General features: G+C 30.9%; 1 protein-coding gene across 1 annotated transcript in view; it reads left to right on the top strand.

Moving 5' to 3' along the window:
- Nucleotides 1-23739, top strand: part of LOC106637679 (protein Skeletor knk) — a 177441-nt gene that overhangs the window by 147875 nt on the left and 5827 nt on the right. The window contains exons 4-5 of the mRNA XM_089597545.1: nt 9501-9742; nt 9831-10002. Of these exons, the coding sequence (XP_089453671.1) occupies nt 9501-9742; nt 9831-10002 (414 nt within the window). The remainder of the gene's footprint in view (nt 1-9500; nt 9743-9830; nt 10003-23739) is intronic.

The following is a 23739-nucleotide window of genomic DNA, read 5'->3' on the forward strand; positions in this document are numbered from 1 at the left end:
CTTGACTCTACCGATAACTTACTGAGTATCTTCATTTCTATTAAATCTATTTCATTCTACTATGACTTATTTTTCAGAGCGATGTAAGAGGTAGATACATTGTTTAATCATAGGACATGAAATGGGAAATGACATCCCCTGGATCTCACTTCACGTCCGGACTCTGACATTTGCCCAACATGTGGGAAAAAGTAAGCCATGCAAAATAAAAACAAAGCAGAGTAGTTAGGATGATCTTGTTTCATGGAAAATCACAATTCTGCTTACATGTATTATCTTTTTCTTGTGTTCCAATGACTTATTAATGGCGTAGACAACGTCATTAATCTTCTTGACAACTTTAAACGGATCGTCCTAGTAACTCTGCAATTTTGTACTTTTTCCTTTGGTTCTTTATAAATTATAGAACTCAACTTTTTATCCTTCTGAAAAATCGAATTTTTTTGTTCATTTATCGTTGTAGATCTTGATCATTGTAGATGTAACAATTCTAAAGGTTTTTGCTGAATCAGAGATTCTTGCCATCTTTTTTTTCAGCTTTTGTACACGATTCTTCAGTGACGAAACTTCAACACAATCATCCGGAGAATGTTCTCTAATCGGATCCAGTGTAACTCAAAGATCATTATCAGTGCACATCTCAGCTGAAGAGAACCTAGTCATCGTATGTTTGGGAGATCTTTAGGCTAACAAAAATAGTGAGATCTAAGAATCCCCATCTTGTTTATTTTTGCTTACAAATTTAAGTCAATAATTAAGAATCGTCTGATGTTGGCATTCCACCTGACCATTTGATTGTGGGTATAAAAGTGTAGTATGTGTTTCCTGAATTCCTAGAAGTTCTTCTAGTTCTGTTACTAGACAAGAATCAAAACTTGTACCCTGATCAGTGTGCACTTCTAAGGGTAGACCATGACAGCAAACCAATTTTTTTGACAAAAATTTAAGTTATTGTTTTTGTCCTCATGTTTGATCAGGGAAAAGCTTTTACTCGTTTAGTTAAATTATCTATCACGACAAGAAAATGTTTGTTACCTTACGAAGTAATTGCGAATAAACCTAAGGTATCCATCTAAAGTCTCTCAAAAAGTTACTTCCAAGTGATAAGCTTACATTTCACTAATTTCCTTATTTAATGGACCCCTCCTTGCAACTCAAGTCATACATGTACAACACCAATTCTCAACAATGTTTTTGCCAGTAATCCAGTAGAACCTCTTTTTAATCTTGTATAGTGTCTTGTTTATTTTTACGGGAATCCTACTACAAGTAAATCGTGCGCTTTACGTAGAACTTTATCCATCTTTTTTCTTGGCATCACTGATTGTAAAGTCTTGGTCTTTAAGTTAAGTGAAATTGATTATTTATATAAAACTGTATCTTTAACAACGAGTGAATCCTATTGACTACATTATACTGTTGTAAATAAGTCTTTTAATGTAATTTGCTGACAATCTCGTTAAGTGTTAGTTCTCTTGCTGTCATCAATTATTTTTATTGACTCATTTTATATCTGATGTTTTTGCCACTCGCATCCTATTGTTTCAACAAAAACAATTTGACCAATTGTTTTATCCTTTGCTTTTAACTTTTTTTTAACCCGATAGCATTACTTGCAGAATTTCATACTACATGGCAATCTCAATGATCCAACTGTATTTCCGTGAATTGTTCCTCTTCTATGAAAAATCTTAAACTTGTACTGACCTAATAATTTAACTAACCTAGCTAGCTGGCCATACAGCTCTTTAAATAATAACGACTAACTTAAAGTGAAATGATCTGCTCTAATTACGAAACTCCTCTCTGTATAAGTAACAGAGAAAATGTTTTACTGACTGGAAAATCGCTAATGACTTTCTACGAGTTACACAATAATTCTTTTCCAACGGACTTAACACTTGACTATGATAAGCTATGACGCATTCCTTACCTTCTTTATTCTGAGACAAAACTGAACTAATGCAGTGATCTGATGCATCAGTATTTAAAGTTGGTGTACAATCTCACCTAGAAAAAGCCAGAATGAGAAGAGATGTAAGAACACCCTTTAATTTTCGAAATGCTTCCTGACGTCTTAAAGACCATTAGAACTGCTCGTTTTTTAATGTCAAACTATGGAGAGGTCTAGCAATATCTAAAAAGCATTTGATTAGTTGTCTACAGTGCGATAAAAATCCTTAAAATTGAAGCTCAGTTTTTTTTGTTCTCGGAATTAGCCATTCCAAAACAGTCCTAATCTCTTTCGGATCTGTCTTTTTTCCTTTTTTTATTACAATGTGACAAAAAAATTAAATTTCTCTTCAACTAAAATTACAATTTTTTACATATTTATTCGAAAATAAGCTTTTTAAAATCGACGAAACAGCTTCTCTAGATTCAGCAACATTTCTCTGAACAAATTTGTTAATACTATGATGTTGTCTAAATAAACTAAGCAGATTTTCTTCAACAATCCTTTAATTACTTTTTTCATAAGCCATTCAAAAGTCGTTGGTGCATAACATAATCTAAATGTCGTGAGTTTTGATTGCCACGACCTTGTCTAACAGAGATAGCTGTGATTTTTCTATCTTTATTATTAATTTTTACTTGCTAGTAGCCACTTTTCAAATGTAATGTAGAGAATCACGATTTTCTAGATAATTTACCTGGTGTACCATCAGATCGTGGTAAAGAACCAATAACCCTCTTAATCATTTGTTAGTATATATCAGTGCCCTCCGGTGAATTTGGAAATTCAAAGTGATCAGTGATCCGTTGGGGGCGAAATGTAAGAAAATAAATAAATACAAGTAAAGTGTATTTAAATTTTCCTGCGTTGATTTATTGATGCGCAACGTTTCGCTGACAATATGCGTCAGCCTCATCAGGCGCAGGTACGCGAAAATTCGTAAGTTTGGTTGACTTACTCGTCACCTGTCGTGCTGTCGACTGACAATAAACGTTGCGCATCAATAAATCAACGCAGGAAAATTTAAATACACTTTACTTGTATTTATTTATTTTCTTACATTTCGCCCCCAACGGATCACTGATCACTTTGAATTTCCAAACCCTCTTAATCGTTGTTGCATTTACTTTCTGGAAGTTGGTGCAAAATCTTTCAATAATTCCTTGCTTCTCCATTTCTATAACTAGCGTGTCAACTTCTTTTTGTTCATGAATAGGGATTTTTCTTAGTGGCTGTCTAATCGGTCTTGTTTTATTTTTCAAGTGTATTTCATGCTCGACTAAATCACATTTTCTTCCAATATTTCCATGTTCAAAAATATTTATTTACTTAACTAGAAAATCCGAAAACTTTAACTTCTGATGATCATCCAATTCTCCAGAATTTTTTTGCAAAATTCTCTGTTAATTAATTGAAACGATGTCTTGGAGGTTCACAATCAATCAAATAGAGGCATCATCTTTGTGTTGCGAATTTATTTCCTCAAATATCAAGGTTTTTTCTATTATGCCTGTAACATCAAAGAAGTTATTTTCAAGAGTAAAATCATTACATACACAATCACTTCAATTTCGTATCTTTCTACAACTACAAATGCTTTCATCCTTAACTTAACTGAAACATTTTCACTAGTCAGATACTTCAGTGTGTTAAAATAAATTGAAATTTTAATATCCATTGAGTTTACTAATTTTAAATGAAAAATAGATACGTTGGAACCAGAATCTTAGAAAAGTACAAATTTTGTTGTTTAATATACCTTTATACATAAATTTACTGAAATATTTATTAATCCTTCTGTTATTTAAGACCGAATATCAAGTAGCGTGCTTGCTTACTGTTGAACTCGCTTCTGGAAGTTTCACATAACTTAGTTTGCCTGCCGATTGATCGCATGCAGATAAGGATAATTTTACTTTATACGGCCCTTTTTGACGCAATTCCAGCTCTAAGCATTGGCAACATTTGAGGATTTCCTTTTCTGACTTATTCTTGGATTGAAATTTGATTGCACTGTATAATCTTGCAATAACATTAGTCCCTTGAAATCTCTTATTTTCTTCCAAAACTGCCTTAACCTTAATTGCCTGTTTAAGAGAAACTTTCAAAGATTTAATGATCTTTAATTAAAAAACTTCCCTAACAGAATTATTAGCAATCCCAACAATAAGCTGTGGAAAGGCCATTTTATCTTAAGTAGTGAATAGACACTTAGAGTAAACTACTAAAACTAGCTTTTGTAAATCAGCAACCATTTTCCTGTTGTCATCCCAACCATTTAACTTGGCAATTTGAGTAAACTAATTTAAAAAATCTCTAAACGGATAATTACCGTTAAAATTGTTAACCTAATTATATAAAGGTGGGAATAATCCTGTCAATAAACCATTCAAAAGAGGTTGCATGAAAGATGCATAGGTAGAGGTTGTGTTGACTGTATGTATGTAGTGGTTGTGACTTTTGTAGAGGGTGTAAAATAGATTTTCTGCAATACTTTTCTGGCTGATGCCATGGATTTTTTGACTCTGACGAGTCGTATTATCCCTCTGTTGTAACTACCTTCCATTCAAAAAAGAGTCTTGTTCGTCTAAAAGTGTATTCCACTTGGTCTGTAGATCCATGATCATCTCACGAGCATCAGAAAAAATAAACCTCAGCTGCTAGAGTGTCCTCTAATGAATATCCTGTTGTTTGCGTAGTGTATCCTCCATTTTTTGCCGTACGTCATGAAGCTGAATCTGCAAATTGTCATAATTTTTCTGCAGATCAGCCAGTTCAATTTTAAATTTCACTATCATTTTCTTCCAAATTTTCACTACTCACCTTGTCTTTTTCAGCTGGTTTTCTAATTTCAAACACTGCTGTTGAAATTCCTCCAGCTGTCGCTTTATTGCTTCAACCCCTTCCGTTGGTGTGTATCTCATGCAGGGTTTTTTTCAACCTCAAAACTCTTGACTTTTGAATCCTGGACGAGCCCTTTAAGCTGTTATGCTTACCAGTAACAATTTAAGCACATTACTGTGCAAAACAAAACCAAGATTGATTAGCAGAAGTAAACAAAAGTAATCAATGTTAAAATCTTGACTAAACTACTATTTTTTTATCAACAACAACACCTAGCAACACATAGCAACATTTTTCATCACGTGGCAACTGATACGTTACACAACTTTTAATCCTGTACCCAACAATTTCCATAAATTTTAGATTAAATTTCAAAAAACACCAAACTATCTATTTAATTCTAATTTTTTTTGTTATTTAAAACGTTATCTTAGTATACAAGACTTGTTAGTTGCGAAAACGTAGTGTGCTGAACATAATCGATAAGAGTGGAGGCGATTGCAATAGTGCTGGTAAAACACTTTTATTTTTAATGACCGAGATAAGAGTGGGCAGCGACGATTTAGTAGAAGCGTCTTGTTTGCTTAACTGACGAAAGAGAGAGACTGGCAACCCTCACAGTCTACGGCAAACCGTTTGAAGACGACTAGAAATGAAGACGAGAAGATACTTAAACTATGACAATCACACTTCTTGATTAAAAACTGGAGAGACTTTCTAGTGTTCTTTTTAAGAAATTATAAGTGTGTCCATAAATTAATTAATGACAGTACCCGCCTACAGGTAGACAGCTCACTTTACCATTGATCCTGCAGCATCTGCTTATATTTAAGGAGATATATATTCCCTGAGGTCTCTTACCCTGCACCTGACCTGAAAAATTAGGGAAATCGATCTAACTGTGACAAAGCAGGATGTTGGAGTCACACTGAGGGGTAGCTTCGGTGATGTGGGAGGGGGGATGACATGCTTGTACGGCTGTCAACCAGCTCTGTTACTGGTAATCGAAAAGCCTAAATTGATGCTTAATGCATTGATCCTTGATAAGAGGAACCATGCAAGGCTGAGCTTAATAAAATTCAGAATATGGTCCAAATTTCAGGTTAAGCACTGCTTCAGATGCTAGGGCTTTGGGTACATTGCAAAGTACAGAACTGGAGCGTGCTGGTGTGATCACACATGATCTGTTGGACTATTACTCATGTGATAGGGGTGTGGACTTGCTTTTTATAAATAAGCCACCCTGTGCTTTACCACATTAAAGCTGTTACAGTGACAGGACTATATATGTTGCCATCCTGGTCTACAGCAATAAGTTCTCCATATCCAATACTGAAAGCCATGATTGGTTTATGTTGATCAGGTGTGAATGTGAAGTGACTTCAAAAAGAGGGTGATGCTGAAGATGGCTGCAATTCTAGACTTCATCGTCATAAATTCTGGAATTTTAGCAACGTTCATTCACCTTGCGCTGGTGTCATTACAAATAGTGGCACGAGTGTTTGGCTAGCAAGTTCTGAAGGATGACATGGTTTGTTTTCATTAGTATGTTAGCCTCATATTGAATGGAGGTCATAGCGCAGGCCTTCAAGAAAAAATTTGAAGGCACGTTGCCAGGAGAAGCTCCACGAAGTGTAATCAAGACTTGCTGTGGGAGGTCATATCGAGTGCGCTCCTATTACTGACTTGAACAAGATTATAAGTACAGCAGAGATGAAGGCTCTCGTGAGTTGCACCTTAAAATTTTTCAGAGGAAGGTGTGACACATGTATGCCCAACATGACCACCAGACGAAGTCAGCGTTCATGCTTTTAATGGCTTAAGAAATTACCAACCTGCGTGGAGAGGCGCAGCGCTTAAATAAATGCTGATATAAACTTATAACTGAGATAAATAAAAATACATGAGGCTGGGGTAACCCACTCGTGACAAGAAGAGTGCTTGGCTTGGATCCAGTAGCATCGATGAAAGCTTCCTTCTTAAAGAGGGTGATCTCTTTCCTCTTTCCAAAGGATCTTAAGAGGAGATGAGATTATATAAGGTATGCCAGGTGCCTTTCTTTAACTTTTACACACTGAGGTTTGTGGTTTTAGAGACGCTGGGTTGGAAGTCCCCTAGTCCAGATGGGATGCTATCCATAATCCTGAAAGTCACAGCTGCCAAAAAGCCACACGTATTTTGGACATATTGAATAATTGACTGTAAGTGAGATTGTTTAGCGAGCACTAAAAGATTCAAGGATTTGCCCATTTGAATAAGTTAAATCCCGCCCCTCTGTTTTCGTCATTACTCTGACCATTGTGCATTCTGGACAATCCCAAAAAAATGTTCGAAAGGCTGATACGAACTCACTTTCAACTCAAGAGGGACGGTCAGTCCCTCAGACAAACAGACAGTCACATCAAGTTTTGTATGGGGCATTTGACGGTTAAGGCTAAGGCTTAGGTTTTCGAGTTGGTGAAGGAAGCATGGAAATCCTCATATTAAATAAGGAGCGTGTGTATTATAGTGACTCTTAACATCAATAGTTGCTTTAACTTGGCCAAATGGTCAAAAATAATAAGGGCTTTAAAGTGCTGAAACGTGCTAGACTACCTAAAAAATATACTGGACACCTATCTCCAGGATAAAGTACTCTGGTACGATATGAATAACAAACTAAGAAAGAAAAAGATGACTGATTTATTTTGATCAATATCTTAGTAATTGAGCTATTTTTTTGTTTTTCTGGTAATACTTGCACCTAGATCAGATCTTTGATTTCTGAACAATAACAGGTGCTGAGGTTAGGGGGTGGCTTGACTTATGGCTAGCGTGATCGTTGTTCGGATGTTTCTCAGGATACTTTGTGTCAACCGTTATTATTCTCAATGTACATAAATGATTTTTCCTAGGCTAAACGTCATGCATCTGCCATTAGTGTACTGATTATTTTGTTCTTAAGTTTTCTGCCCCATTAAGCCAAGTTTGCCATATTGTTAATATTATGAATTTGAATTTGGGTCGTGTTGCGGGTTAGGTAAATAACGATTGCTTGGCTCCTAGCTTGCGTAAGTGTTCCACTATGTGGTTTGTATCTCGAAAAAATGTGAATATTATTTATGTTTAAACTGTCATACCCCGTCTCTTAGTAATGAATTAATACAGGTTAGTCACACTATTAAGCTGCTCGGAGAAGCTTTTGACTCCACCATTTCTCTCGAAAAAATTATGCTGCCTTCGTGAAACTTCGAAGATGCCGTGATGCTTTGCCTCGCTTAGTTCGATTTAATACGGTTAACACCCTAGTGTTCCCATTTTTTGACTCCTGCTTTAGTATAGCGTTGGATTTATTAGGTGTACTTATTTCTAAGTTTTCGTGCTGCAGAAATGCCACGTTCAGATTTACCTCTAATCTTAGTTGATCTGAATATATCAACCCTACGTTGAGGGCATTACGCACTCAGCCTTTTACTGAGCGATGACTATATCCTTATTTGTGTCTTCTGCCCTCTGTCTTCAGGTACGGGAGACCAGAGTATCTTTCGATGCAACTCGAATTCAGGAATGTTGTTCCCAGTTAAATTTCATGATTACATTTTAAGACAAACATACAATACGCAGAATAACTAATACAAAGAACTGTGAGTACCGCATCCAACGCCACTTATACATGAAAGACTATTGATTGGCAACATTATGGTTAAAAAAAAATACTTCAAGAGTTGAAGAGAAAAATAACTCGATAAAAAATATGATTGATTGCTAGAAAAAAAATTCTAACATTAACATTTTTTGTCATTACAACGTTACTTACAATTGCACATCAATATTAAAATTTACAAGGATGACATCAAAAATTGTATAAGACCGTTTTAGCAGAACCTAATTTTTTTAAACACTTACGTTAGAGTATTATTATTTTAGTTTATATGCAGCTAAGAAACATGTAGCAGTGTTTCTTAAATTACCAATATTTAAATCTATACTTATGTCGTGTACTGCATGGCTCACGGAATAGAAGTTACAGTCTCGTAATCATTACTTTTTTCTATAAAATCATTGCAAAAAATAAGAATTTCATTAAATATCCTTTAAGAAAACGAGTCCATTTAATCCCTGTTTTTTTCTGTTGAAAAATTGACTTCGTATTATTAATTTATTCATAAGTTTTTTTAACAGTAAGAACCAAACTTCCAAGTATCAGTACAATAACAACGGATCAGTCAATTATTTAGTAGAGCCGCTTCAAAAATATACACTAAACCAATGACGACAATCAGAACATATAAGATTGCTTTAATCACACTACGCAGGAAACAAAAACTAGATTGTGATTGAGTCCTCATGTTTGCGTTTAAAATCAATCGGTGTGAAAAAGAAATATTTAACTTTTCAGTATCAATTATCAAATAACTGACATAAAAAAACTTCGAGTTACGTAAATTCAAGTGCATCTCCACTTGTACAACTTAATTCAGCGTTAAACTTTGTGTTGTTTAACTGGGCTGTGCAAGCCCGTATACTTGATTTCAAACTGCTCTAAATTTTGTTGCATGTGTATGTATGAGAATCTTATACAGAAATTAAAAAAAATCCATATCAGTTATTAAAAATATGCATTTACAAATTATTTTTTGAGTTTAAGAAAAAAATTCAATCGAACTAATGTACAAGTTGCCAGACTGGCATGACTAATCGAATATTTATTTAATAATTGCAGAATACTTTTGGTGATATCTACATCCCAGAAGAGTTTGATCCACCTATGACAAAAGATATTGGCCAGCTAAATAAGAATCATGTACACAACGTATCTTCTAAATCAATTGAGATTCTCGACGCTAAGACAATCAGGATTAAAGAGTTAGTTTACGATGGACTTGGCCAGGATACATACTTTTGGATCGGCCCAGGCACGAGGCCTTCACCAAAAGGAATTAAAGTTCCCGATGAGTACGGCTAGTAAGTCCTGAAGAAAGTTTTAAAGTTCAGTACACATGCATTTCGGTAGTATGAATAATAAATTGTCATCAAGTATATATAATTTTAGCCTAGATCCCTTACATGCTTATAAAAGTGATGACGTGGTTATCCAGTTACCTGGTGGAGTGACGATTTTTGATATTGAGCACTTAAGTATCTACGATGTCAAGACAAAAACAAGTTTTGGCTCCGTTTCTTTTCAAAGAGAAGGACTCAATGTGCCACCGTCTCTTGTTAAAGTATGATATTTCTTTTTTAAAGTTATGTTTTACCATAGGCAGACTTATTATATGGTTTTATTATAAGGACTTTTTATTATCCTGGGACGAAATAAATCAGTTTTATGAACTCACATGACTTCAAATTTTTAAAAATTGACTAAAAAGGGTGATTCTACTACCATTTTTTTGGTTGTACAGTAACTTCGAAATTTTGTTTGCAAAATAAACATTCTTACATTTCCTACTTAAAAGTATTTTTTATTTTATATGTTTTAGAAATGAATTTATTAAATAGGACTAGTTTATAGGTTCAGAAAAAAAACATTCTTTTGTGAGACTTGTATACATTATAACAACTACAGAACCACTTTGCTTGAGAAAAAGTTTTTTTAAGCTGCACGAAAAAAAGTTCTTTAAACAGAAATAAATTGAAGTCTTATAAATAAATAGAATGTTTGGAGACGTTAAATATTTACTTTAATAATTTAAAGATGGACTTGTATTTTTCTTTAATTTATAACGTAAAAACACTCATCCCACTAATCTTAAAGATACATGATTTCAATTAACTTTCCAAAGAAAAAATAGTCTCTCCATTAGAAAAACATTTTTTGATGTCTAACAAGTTTTGTCTACACAAAAAAGCTTTTACTGGGACATGAAAACCAAAAAAATAGTTGTTTGTTATAAGATAAACTTGCCAGTTCTTTGTCTTCGTAGTAAGTCTGTTTAAACAATTTGCGTTGATAATTACAGATAATTAGTTCTTAAATGATTTTTAAACGTATTTAAAAGAATCAAGCATCTCTTTCCTTAATTTAATGATTATAATCGAATTACACACATTTGAAAAAAAATGAGCATGTATTGTGTAAATTAGTAGAATATTCCAAAACTTGATTAAACGAAGTGGAACCTGTTCCAACGGCTACTATTTCGAGTCCTAGATCTTAGATACTTAGTTTTACGTTGTAAAGCATTAAGAAGCCTCCTTTTTTTAATAATTACCAATTATTTTATATATAAATTATTACTTTCTATACATAAAGGTTTGAAAAAGTGAATACTACAAGAAAAAAAAAAAGGTAAGCAAAGATCAACAAATGCATAAACCAGAATTTAATCTTCTCTTACACAAAAAATATCTTTTCCGCCCTCGGGTGGTTTTAGGAGGCTGGTACTTCCTCGGGCGAAAAAGCAGTTTTCCGGAACTTGTTCAAAAAGTCTCCTTTACGAACCTCGTTACGAACCTCGCCTTCGGCTCGGGCCGCAAACCTCTTGGTTTGCAAACAGAGATTTTTCAAACTCGCAGGAAAACTACCATTGCACTATCGTTTTATACGCGAATCAATAGTTGTTAGGGGATCAAACCGTATGAAAAGTTAAAAACTAATGAAGTTTGAATTGTAAATAAGTTTATGCATTCAGCTGAACAGAAGTCAACAAAGTTTTTTTTGTTAAGAAAATACTTTAGAATAACGCATAATATCTTTTACTATACTTCATATTTCTTTGTTACTGGTATTTTTTAAAAGGCTCTGCCACGATAAAATACCTAATAATTGTAAGGAATATAATTTTCATGGATAACCAACGAAAACTTTTGCTGGACACTTCAAAACCACGTACAATGTTAAAAATTTAAATAGCCTTATTATTTTTTCCAAAAAATTAGTAACGTTCAACTTGGAGGGATTGTTCATAAAATTATTGTACCTAACTAAAGACCTTACCTATAAAATAGTTGAATAAAATTAAAATATCGAGCCGTCTAAAATTAGTTGTCTTACGTTTATATTGTAGCTTACGTAATTTTAACAGTGGAAACCGTAAGAAAACCATATTTAAAGTAAGTGACAACTACTATTTGAAAGCGGCATAATTGTTTTTCAAAAAATTATTTGATAAAAGCTGTTCTTCTAGAAATTGTTATCTTCCAATTGGTATAGCTATCAATGAGACCTTTTTCTTTAGTGTTTTACTTTTGAAATTTTGATTTTTTTAAATTAATGGCATACTTTTATTTAGTAACAGTTAAATTAATTTATAAAAAAATTTGAATATACTCTTCTTCAAACAATTTCAGTATAAACACTACTAAGCTATTATCATATGCTTGCTGGTATCTTAAAATGTATATTGTCATGAAAATTTTTATCCCATTTAGCTAGTAAGTTTCAAAGAAGCAAGGAAACAGCGTGAGCCATTGCAGTTTATTATGAAAAAAGCAAAAATTGAGAAATAGGGACAGAAATGAAAATATCTATACCCTGCTTGTTAAAATTTTTTAACTAATAACTGTAATAACTTGAAAATACTAAAAGTGTAACGGCTATCACCATCAGAAAATATTATTAAAAAGATAATACTCTTATTAAGACGTAGAAAAAGTAAATGTATTTTGAATCACTTTTTAATTGGCTATCTCACATGAACAAGAAACAACTTATGAACAAATCAACAAATTAAATTACTCAGACTTGTTATAAAATTTTCCAAGTTCAGAATCCAGGGTGCACGATGCACACAGTTTAATCTGAATGAATGAGGTTCTTCGTGTTACTTTTGCAACTTATTTAAAGGAAAACAAGTATATCAAATTTAATGAATAATAAAAAAAAAGTTACTTGTTTGCATGCAATCATTAAACATTTTGTAGTCTAGACGATTCTGTAAGGTAAATTACTCAGTATATCATGTGTTTGTATTCTTCATTGTCAGTTAATGTTACCGAGGTATTAAGTAGTAATAATAGAAAAAAACTTTTTTTTGATGAAGCAGTAAGTTTATTATTTTTATCTACACTATAGTACAATGTATGTTGACTTACAAGTTGACATAATATATTAAAAAATAAAATAATTATAAAAGGTTTTTTGCAAAATTTCATCGTAAATTTTGTATATTTTAACAAGTATTTATTTATTCATCAATATCTGTGTTATACCTTTTAAGGTAATTCTTCTTGGATGAAATACTTTTTTTTTTATTCTGATTGAATACCACGTAAGTAGTCCATTTATTCTGACTTGAATAGGGTGACTTTTACATTACACTTTTACAATTCCATGTCTATTTTTACATAAAAATGTGACACACATGTCTCACATATCAACGTTTTTTGTATACAGAGGTAGTAACATTTTTTTTTTTAAGCATAATTAATAATTTATTGGTGCAGTAACATCTTTTTTCTCACACAGCTTACAGACAAAATACTTTACTTAGTATGAATTAATAATTATTTTTTTGGCAAGAACAGGTTTTTAAAAAAAAACTAATAAAAAACTAAAACTAGTGATCGTGAAGTACGTAATTTCATATAATTTTATTTAATTCTTGTTAGGGTGGAAAAAAATTTAAAATAAGTACTGGAGAAAGGTCGCAGTTACGGTAATGTAATTTCACAGAGTTTTTTTGCGACGATGAAAATTATCATTTAAAGTTTTTGCACGTATAATCGAAATTTTTATCAATACGAACACATACCAAGTTGAGATTGCAAAATAAATATAATAATTCCAACGAGCCCCAGCGATGTTTAGGACAAGCTTTGGAGCTTTGTTATGAATATAAGTGACTTTTGACTGTAGCTTACACAGCTTCTCCTTAACGCAGATAGCTCGCATGCAAGTTCGTCGTTTCGTTTTTGCATTCTTGGACTCGACTCTTCGTTCATGTGATCTGATTTTTTAAAAATCACCTTGAAGGCCTTATTAATTATTTATTAATTTTTTTTACTTGAAGTCTTCTATTACTATCAATTAGATAGACACGTAAGTAAAAATTGAATATTTAATAAGGTAGTAAAAGTTTATTATGGTGCACTACTTAATTGATTTTCGCCTGATGCTACAAAAAATAAATGAAACTTGAATTAGATATCATTTTGAAACTTTTTTCGTTTGTGTATGAATTTTTTATTGTTTTCTAACACTGCTTTACCTTACCTTTTAACAACTAAAACGACACGAAATAAGCTATCGCTAAAATTCAAAATACATCTGAAGAATTATTATTAAGTTATAAGAAAAATTTTTGTACGACATCCTATTTATTATTTTTTTCTCGAAGTAGCAAAAATTTCATTTATATGAATCGAATAAAAGTTAAATAAAGAAGTATGTATACGATACAAAAATACAATGTGGAGCTTATTGGACAATGAAAATAAAATTTTTTAAGGCATTTAATATTTAATTTAAGTTTAAATATCTGCATTAGTATTAATAATAAAAGAATTTGTCGAGTAAAAAATACAGAATGACCAGTAAGACCACTGAAACAAAAAAAAAAAGTCATCTTCCATACCGAGATTCGAACCCGAGAATGCGAAAACGAAACGATAAACATGCGTGCGAGCAACCTGTGCTACGGAAGCACTGGGAGTCTTAAGGTCGAAAGTTAATCATATTTATGGTGAAGCTCCGAAGCTTGTCCTAAATATGGAAGCTCACTATGATTATACGATTTATTTTGCAATCTTAATTTGGTATTTATTTGTCTTAAAAATAATCTTTATTACACGTCCGAAGACTTTATTTTATAATTTGCATTATAAGATCATGTACTTACAATAATACATAATCCAGATCGTACGACGTTACTTTAATATGTAGAGATAAGTGCACGTGTAATAAAAAAATATAAGATAGCGTTGTCCATAAGCGAGAAGAGCAGAGAGATTTTTCACACAATTTGTTAATCATAAGAGGGAATTAAAATAACAAAGAATCATAGTTTTTGTAAATAGTTAATGTAGGCGTTTAATGTTAGGGAATTTCCGAATCCTTGATAGCCGAGTGGTGAAGCGTGTTTGTGTCACACGCTAGCTCTAGCTCCCTGGGTTCAATTCCACTTGTCTGCAGACTTTTTTTTCGGATATTAATGTATATCCGTATCCGGAGTAAGTAAGTGTGTACAGAAGAAAACCGACTTGTTAACGAAATAATTTTTTATTTAAGTTTAATTTTTAAGTACCGTGGGATCAAAATGAATACTTTAAGAACTCTTTATAGATTAAGATTTGAAAAAAAAGAACTCTTGGCGAACTCTTAAAGAATTCAAAAGAGGGAACATAAGTTGAATATTATAGGAATACTTTAAGAACACTTTAGGAACACTTTGCCAATACAAAAACAAGTTCCTTGGTGAATTCATATAGAATTCTTTATGATTTGTGGATGCCGTGTGGGATAACTTTTAACCAGGAGCATACACAAATGTCTTATGATTCCGAAAACTTAAGAAAATAAAGCACAAATTTTTTTTTAATTTAAAATAAAATTGTTTTCCATTATTTAGATCTCTGTTACATTTTCCTACTTTCCAGTCTCTCCCTGCTTGTTTACGTTTGGTACGTAAATGTATTTTTCAGAAACTTAATAATTAGTATATTTTAGCTCAGCAACTTTCGTGTGTTTTTATAAACGTGTTTTTCTTATCATAAACTTGTTACTTTTAAAATAAATAAGTTAGTGTTTATACAATTTTTTCACAGTTTCTCAAAATTTTCGTATTAAAAAAAAGTAGTTTTTGTACTATATAAATACAATAATTGATTTTTATTGCTTTTTTATCTTTCTCAAATTTTTCTTTGTAAATTAAAGTGATTTTTCGACTTCCAGACGTTCATCACATACTTGGTAGGAAAAAACTTTAGCTCAAAGTTCAGAGAAATAAGAGCAGCGCAATTATACGCAGGAATACTGGCAAACATTTTTTTTATATGGTTGTACTTACCGGCAAGTCTTTACGTACAATTCTAAAAATATTTTTTTCGTGTATTATTATGAAAAAAAAAAAAAAAAAAAAAAGATCTATTAACAAATAAAACAGGTTTATCCAAAAGTAAGCTTTTGTACAAATCAAATTTAAGAGGCTTATACAGATATTGTAAATAAAATTTTATTTTATTTATCTATAGGATAACATGTTAAATAGAAATTTTTCACAATGAAACATGGAAAAGGGTACAGTTGAGTGGGCTAAAATTTTTTTTGGTATTTCTTACGCTATTTGTTGTATACTTTTGATGGTTGAGTAATATCTGTCAAAAAAATCCATGTTGAATGAACGTACTTAGGTAACATTCATTGGCATGTACTACTATGCTGTTGAATAAAGTGGTATTACAGGATGGTTTGTCTTAATTTTTTAGATATTATTATATTTTAAGTATTAAACACGGAGTAGGAATAAGTGTGTGAGCGTACGTAATAGATAAAATTGTGACGTTAAAGACGCTATCAGTGTAGGTAGTAGGAATTTATTTTTTAATTATCGGGAGATTCGATGAAATTGCATAGTCTTATACTAACTGGCCTACATATTGTTTATATTATATTATACAATTTTTAACCACTTAGAGCTCTTTACTATTGAACTATTTAATAAAACCACACACAACTTTTGCAGGTATACTCATTCCAACGATAACTGCATCACCTTTCTACACAAAACTGCTTCATAGAACGTTTATTTAGGTTTATAATTGTGTTATCTGCCACATAATTTTTAAAAGCCTAACTTTTTTTTGGTACCCTAGCACCCACTGTGTACTTTTTTATTTTTTAAGTTTACAGTAAGTTTTACGTTCTTCCAGCTATTTAAAAACAAGGCTTTTTATTTTTCTTTTGTTTATTTCTCTAGTGATTAGTAAGATCCCTAGTTTAGTTAGTGTTATGCACTTGAGTGGTTATTTAATGCTTTGTTAATTTATAAGAGTCCAGTAATTGACTTGACTATGATAAAATTAGCTTCAAGTCCATTAAAATTTTAGGTTATTCATAGTGTCATAAAAAAATTATTATCACTAGTTTCTTAAACTCATCATGAATTGTACTTCTTTCGAACACCTAAAAAGTTTAGCAAAAGCCCCCCAAAAAATGATAAAAGTTTCCAAAACAGGTTTTTTGCGCCTAGAAAAGAATAAGAATCGTTCAAAAAATTGTCAAATGCAAAAAATTTGCGTGATTCTAAGACAAAACTAAAGAGCCACGTTGAGCTCCGATTTTTTAAGCCATTTTCTCGAAAATTGCAAAAAAAAACATCGTTGATGGCCCTTTTTGAAAATCAAATAACTTACGTTCTATTTAATATTTAGAGCTAAAATCTAGATACTAAGTAGGTACCATAGTCCTTAAAATACACACTCAATGTTACACCATCGGTTGTAAGCTATTTGCGAACCACTGAGAAAACTAAAAAAAAGTCCTTTCGCAAGATAGCTATAAAAAAGTTTTGGCACAACGTAGCCTAATTTTTAAAAAACTATCTTGTTTGTTAAAAGTTTATCTATTAAATCAAAAATCATTGTTTCATTTAAGTACAAGCAAGTATGTTAAACATTAATGGTAAAAAAGCAATCCTTTACGCTCGACGCACTTGGCTAGGTAATGCATGGAGAGGAACGTTGGACTGATAGAACTCAATGGTGCGTGTCATTAGAGTTCGGAGCAATCTGAAACTTTGTGGAATCGTACCATGAGACTCTCTCAGTCCAATGTTCGCATTCGTACAGCTTGATACAGCACCAAACTCTTAAAGCTTAAAGCGTAGGGCCTAACAAGTCCAAGGGTTTGGACTCTCTCATGACAATTTCAAAGCTCATGGCTCTCATATGGATAAGTATGAAGTACTCGGTGCATTCATTTTTTTTTTAGTTAATATTATTTTAAAATAATGTAACATTCATTATTTATTATGTGTACATATATGATACGATACAACTACATATACAAATTAAAACGTTACATAATTTTAAAATAATAATAACCGTGAAAGTATCACCTAACTTAAAAAGGTTAAGTGAATAACCTATTAAATTGAGCTCTATCATAACCACGGAGAGACAGAACTCCCCACACCCAATCGCAAATTTGGATAAAATTTATAATGATACACATGAATGCTTGTTTTATGTATATTATAAACTTATACATGTTTTAAAAATAGTAATATTTTAAACGTATATTTATATACATTATCTTGATTGAAAGAACCCAACTGTCTCTTACTTTTTGCTTCAACGTATACGTGTTACAAACTAATTGTTGTTGTAAATCAGTAAATCAAAATTAAACTTTATGACAGCCATTTAAAGTATAAATGATGATTGAATTAACTTAATACTTTGAAAATAGCTATAATAATTTTTTTATAACATGCACATTTAGCTATTATATTTAAATAAATTTTTTTTTTTTAATTAGAAATTATTCATGCCAAAGAATTCAAAATCAAATTTTTTTAACAAAAATTGTCGTCATAAAAAAATATACATCATGTCATGTACACTTGTTAAATGAAAAAATATTTATAAATAACTCTCAAGTTATCACCATAAATATTGCCAATTTATTTATATAAATCCTTAAGTAGAGTCAATAAATTATGCATAAGTCTTTGTTAAAACAATATTTTCTATTTTTACATTTATTTGCCTTTCTACTTAAACAAATAAGTTATTTCTATCTTTACATCCTGATAAAGCCACATGTAATTGACCATGAGAAAATAAAGACTTTTTAAAATGCAAACCCACATTGTCAAAACTTGAAACTTGGGATTTGTTTATTGTCATTTTATTTTGAGAAATAAAAAAATTAATTATAGTTTTATATGAATAAGTAATTCCTGACCCTCCGGGACCATCTATAAAAAAATTTTATTTTTTTGCTCACAAGTTGTATAAAATATATTTTTCTGGTCATTATTCAAACTACTATGCATCGAGTTAAACATTTCTTCTCTAAAATGTATTTCATTATCTATATCTTCTTTTTTACTCTTCATTTTTTTTGGTGTAGGTAAATTAAAGCGTTTACATGGTTGTTTACTGATTCTAAAATTCAGTTAATATGTAAAAAAACTAAATTATCGTTATCATTAGGCAAACCCTCCGTAAGAAATTCTTCATGTTTGTTTCATATTTTATCTCCTTGAATGTTTTCTAAAATTGAAAACCAAGAAAAAAGTTGTCTTAATTGATATAAAAATATAACAGCAATTGTTTCTTTAAAAATATCATTGATTTTCTTTTCACTGTCTATTAAACCCATTGCAATTGCACTATCTTTGAAAGTTTCATAAGTTACTTCTTTACATGTTCTAATATCTTTAAATGATGTTGAACCAGTTACTTTATTCAATACAAGTTTAAAAAAAAAGTCTTTTATGATCTTTTGGAGATACAATGTTTAATCTACCTATTGCAATACTTTCTATTACGTGTTTGTTCTTCGCCCAATTTTTAATTTTAGTATTAAAAATGTAGTATTCTGGAATGTTCACGTACTTTATGGATGTTGCTAAGTCATTATGTTTATTCAATTCGAACTAAGCTGTTAACTGTGCCTCGTAGTTTTCTATAATAGTTTCAATATTATTTTCTTCAAATACCAGTCTTTGTTTGTTTTTAAGTTTAACAGCTCAATTTACACCTGTATGAGTTCTACTGCAAATTGGGAATTTTTGTAATCTGCAAGCTGCTTGTATTGGATCTACATATCTAGCATCAACGTAACTATTAATTTTATCAAATGTTTCTTCATCTTGGTCTTTTAATCTTTGAATTTTGATGTATGCTCTGTCACTACCTTTATGTATATAGTCATAAATATATTTTATGCTATATTTCATTTAAAATTTATTATATGGTACGACCATTGAATTATCTACTAAAATTTCATCTTTTCTCCAAAAATTTTATAAACATGTTGTTCGGAAGTATCATTTCTTCTTCTATATTCAGGGTGACCATTTGTTTAAATTAAAATTATGTTTGTTAAAGATTTGAGAAAATTTTTTGTACATTATTCGTCAATAATACAAGGATTTTGTTTTGTATGAGGTCCATAAGGCATGTGTTTAATCACTAATTTTGTAAGTTTCGTATTACCAGAAGGAATTTTAGCTAAAATAATTACATCAACTTGTTTAGGTGGAAGAATTTTTTTATCAGGATGCAAGGTTATTAAAGTATGTGCATGAGGTAGACCACATTTTCAAAATTCGATGTTTGCCATTACCTTACCAAATATATCGTTTTCAATAATGTCATCTTAAACTAACATTAATTTCAAGTGAAATAGTCTAACAGTTAAGTTTGGAACATTAGTTTGTGTTATATTTTTAGGAAATTTTGATAAAACTAACTTCAATTCTTTTAATTTAAAATTGCATGTTACTGTTATAAATAAATCTGGTCTACCATACTGCCTCATTATAGACATTGCGTCTTGATAATGTTTCTGCGTATATCTTGGACTTTTGATGTATGTAGATAGGAGTCTCAAAAGATTCTAAATTTTTTCCTTTGTCTCGAAATTTTTTAGAAATGTTGAATGCACTATCAACAATTGCGTCTAATACACCTTGATAACATTCTATTCTTTAATTTTTTTTATTACATTTTTCATAATTTAAACGCTTATATTATATCATAATGTAACAATGATTAAAAAATTCTTGTGTCAGCCATTCCCCGTATAATAATGCATTTAAATTAATTTTATTTGATCTGTAAGACGGTCTGTAGAAAAAAAAGTTGTAACACAATTAGTTTTTTCTCCTATTAAAGAAATTTTTTAAATAACCGGTACTCCATCCTCAATCTCCTGAGGAAAAAAATAGTGGAAATATCGTAGGATCAATAAAATAAGACAGTTTATTCAAAATTGTTTCTTTAGGATAATTATCAGATAAATCTTTTAGATATACAGAAAGATTAAAACTCTTTGGTAGTCTAGAGTCTGAAACTATAATAGCACTGCATTCTGCTGTCAATGGTTCATTGTATGAATGTTTTTGCTGGTCAATTATTCATAAAAAATCATTTTATGATTTGGTAGTTTATCTACGCTCGTGATTTAATGTTAATAATTGTACTTTTTTGCCATTGGATTTTCTTTCATAATTTTTGTTAAAGTTTTTATATGTTTTTAAAGAATTCTACTACTATTTATAGATTTTAACCTTAGATCAATAACAATTTTATCATCATCATATGTGTATAGCTGACTATTTTTTGGTTTTTCATTAAGATCAGAATTCAACGTGTTTTGCACAACATAAAAAATTTGTCCTTAAATGATAATATTATATATACCTTTTGCTTTTTGTTACATTTCTCTAGTTATCAAAGATGCAAAACTAAACACATTATTGTACTACCTGATAAGTATTCTAAAATTGTCATCATTAAGTAAAAGTTCTTTTAACTCTAAATTATATTTACTCAACGAACTAAGACAAGATTTTCCCTTATGACATCACGTTGATTTTTTTTTATCTGGCCAAAATATTGCTAAACAATACATGCACTAACAACTTATTACACCATAAAACGCAGGACTTACTAATAAGTCATTATTTTTATTGAGGGTACTACTCATACTACTCAAAAATTGATTAAAAATGTTATTATTAAATGTATTATTACTTTTTTATATTCAGTTTCCTTTTTTTTTTTGATTGAATAAATGTAAGATTTTATAGTTTTCTTTTAATACCAGTATTACAATAATACAATCACTTATATATACCTGAATCCACACTTCCTAAGAAATAAATGTTCAGTTTTAAATCATTTGAACAATCACCAAAATATAACACGTTCATCGAGTTAAAAATAACAATTTTAATGTGTTGATTTATGTAGACAATAAAATCAACATAAAAAATTTGTTTTTTTATGACATTTTTAACTATCATTATTCTTGTTTTAAAATAAAAATAGTTTTTATTCTACAACAAAAAAGGAAATTTTGAACAATCCATTCCCATCTGTTTTATATAACTATTATCTAGTGAGTTTTTAAATTGCTTAGGTTCAGTATAATTAACTATTTAGTTATCATAAGACAGTACTTTTGTTTTATGTTTAACTTATTTCTTATTCAATTGTCACCTTCTGTTTACATATTAGTTTTATTCTCTGAGGATTTAAATTTATTATTTTTAGAAAAATTTTCTTCTGAAGTATAATAATCATTTATTATATAACATAATTATTCAGTAGTTTTTTCATTTAATTCGGTTTTTGGAGATGTATTATTGTTCAGAAATTGGAATAAATGTCTTTTCTTATCAATACTTTTATCATTATAACCACAGATTTCTTTTTGTTTCCCAAATGACTTTCGTAAGCTATAATTAATGAAATGCTTAGTAGGACTCTGAAAATCTAATATATCATAATGACTAGAATCAATGTTTCCGAAAAAAAATAAATTTAGTTTAAGATTACTTTTCGAATTCCCATATGTTTAAATATCGTTGTTCAGACAATTAACTATAAAGTGAGCATTAAATAAATCTAAGAAGCTTTTAATTTCCATACTTGTATCATAAGTCCCATTTTCTGACATTATGTTGATATATTTGTCACTACTTCATACATTTTTAAAATAATTGTTTCCTACTATAAATTTATAATGATTTTGCTATTTATTTACAACATTATAAATTACTAAAGACTGAGCTCTCAGATAAAAATCTTTGTCATTACACAGAAAATAAGAAAAAGTTCCAAGTAAACAATTTCCGTCCCTTTTTATGCTCACTTTTATATTGCTTACTTTCACAAATTTTTATAATATTTAGGTTGATTTTGAATTGAACTTTAATAGTATAAAGTACAAGCAATTTTTTCAATTTGCAGTGTGAAACACTGTGAAGTAATTATTTCCATATTTCTCATTAAATCTAAAAATGAAAGATTTTTTCCAACCACGTACATTAATTTATAAAATATAGAATGCGTAACAGTAACAAAAACAATATGAAGTATATGTTATATTAAATTCAAATAATTCATATGTGATTAAAGTAATTAAAACTTTTTGTTGTTGAGAATCTGATCAATAAACAAATAATGTAGGAGAGATGAACTGTTTTTATTTTAGAATTTTGACGAAAGCGTTTTTTTAATAATAATGAAACTACAAGTAGATTTTATATGTTTTGAAATTAATAAATAATAATGTAATATGTGCATAAGAATTTCAAATATTAGTTTCTGTACATAGTAAGAAATACTGAGGTAAATTGATTTTCATATTGGCGATTTCTTAACATTTAAAAAAAATGAAATAAATGTAATACAGATAAATTTCAAGTAATTAAAGGTTTACGGAAAAAACTTTTTAACTTTTACGCCAGGGGCTCGCGCAAAAAGTGCGCGGGAGGGTGGAGCCCCACTTATGTATATATATAAGGCTTTTTGTCTAGCTCCTATAAAGAGCACCACTATGGAGCACTTAGCACTTGGGAGAAGGAAGAAAAGAGGGATAAAAGGCCACCGATTACTGGCAGGGGGGGAGAAATTAAGCAGTTATGCTGCGAGGAGGTTGCCTAAGCCCTCTTCGAGAAGCATTGCGTGGTGAAAAAGCACATTTTAAAACTCACAGAGCTACTTGCTCAAAAAAGGAGCGCTTACTGAGAATCGAACCACGGTGTCCAACGTACCAACCCATGACCTAGCCGACTGAGGCATCGCACGCTCATGCACATGTATATGCTGCCTTTTCTTCTTCCCTTACTCTCTGCATGTCGTGCAGGCCACATCAAGCATCAGAGCATGAGCATGTACATCTATATCTACCGTCGAGCCATGAGCCTCGAGATTGCCATGAGAGAGTCCAAACCCTTAAGATCGTTTGGCCTTACGCTTCGGGTTCTTAGAGCTTGACACTGTATCAAGCTGTACGAATGCAAACATTAGACTGAGAGAGTCTTATAATACGCGCTTAC

The sequence above is a fragment of the Copidosoma floridanum genome, unplaced genomic scaffold, assembly GCF_036245765.1.
Source record: "Copidosoma floridanum isolate Cflo_tuat_1 unplaced genomic scaffold, Cflo_Japanese_pri ptg000033l, whole genome shotgun sequence".
Lineage (NCBI taxonomy): Eukaryota > Metazoa > Arthropoda > Insecta > Hymenoptera > Encyrtidae > Copidosoma > Copidosoma floridanum.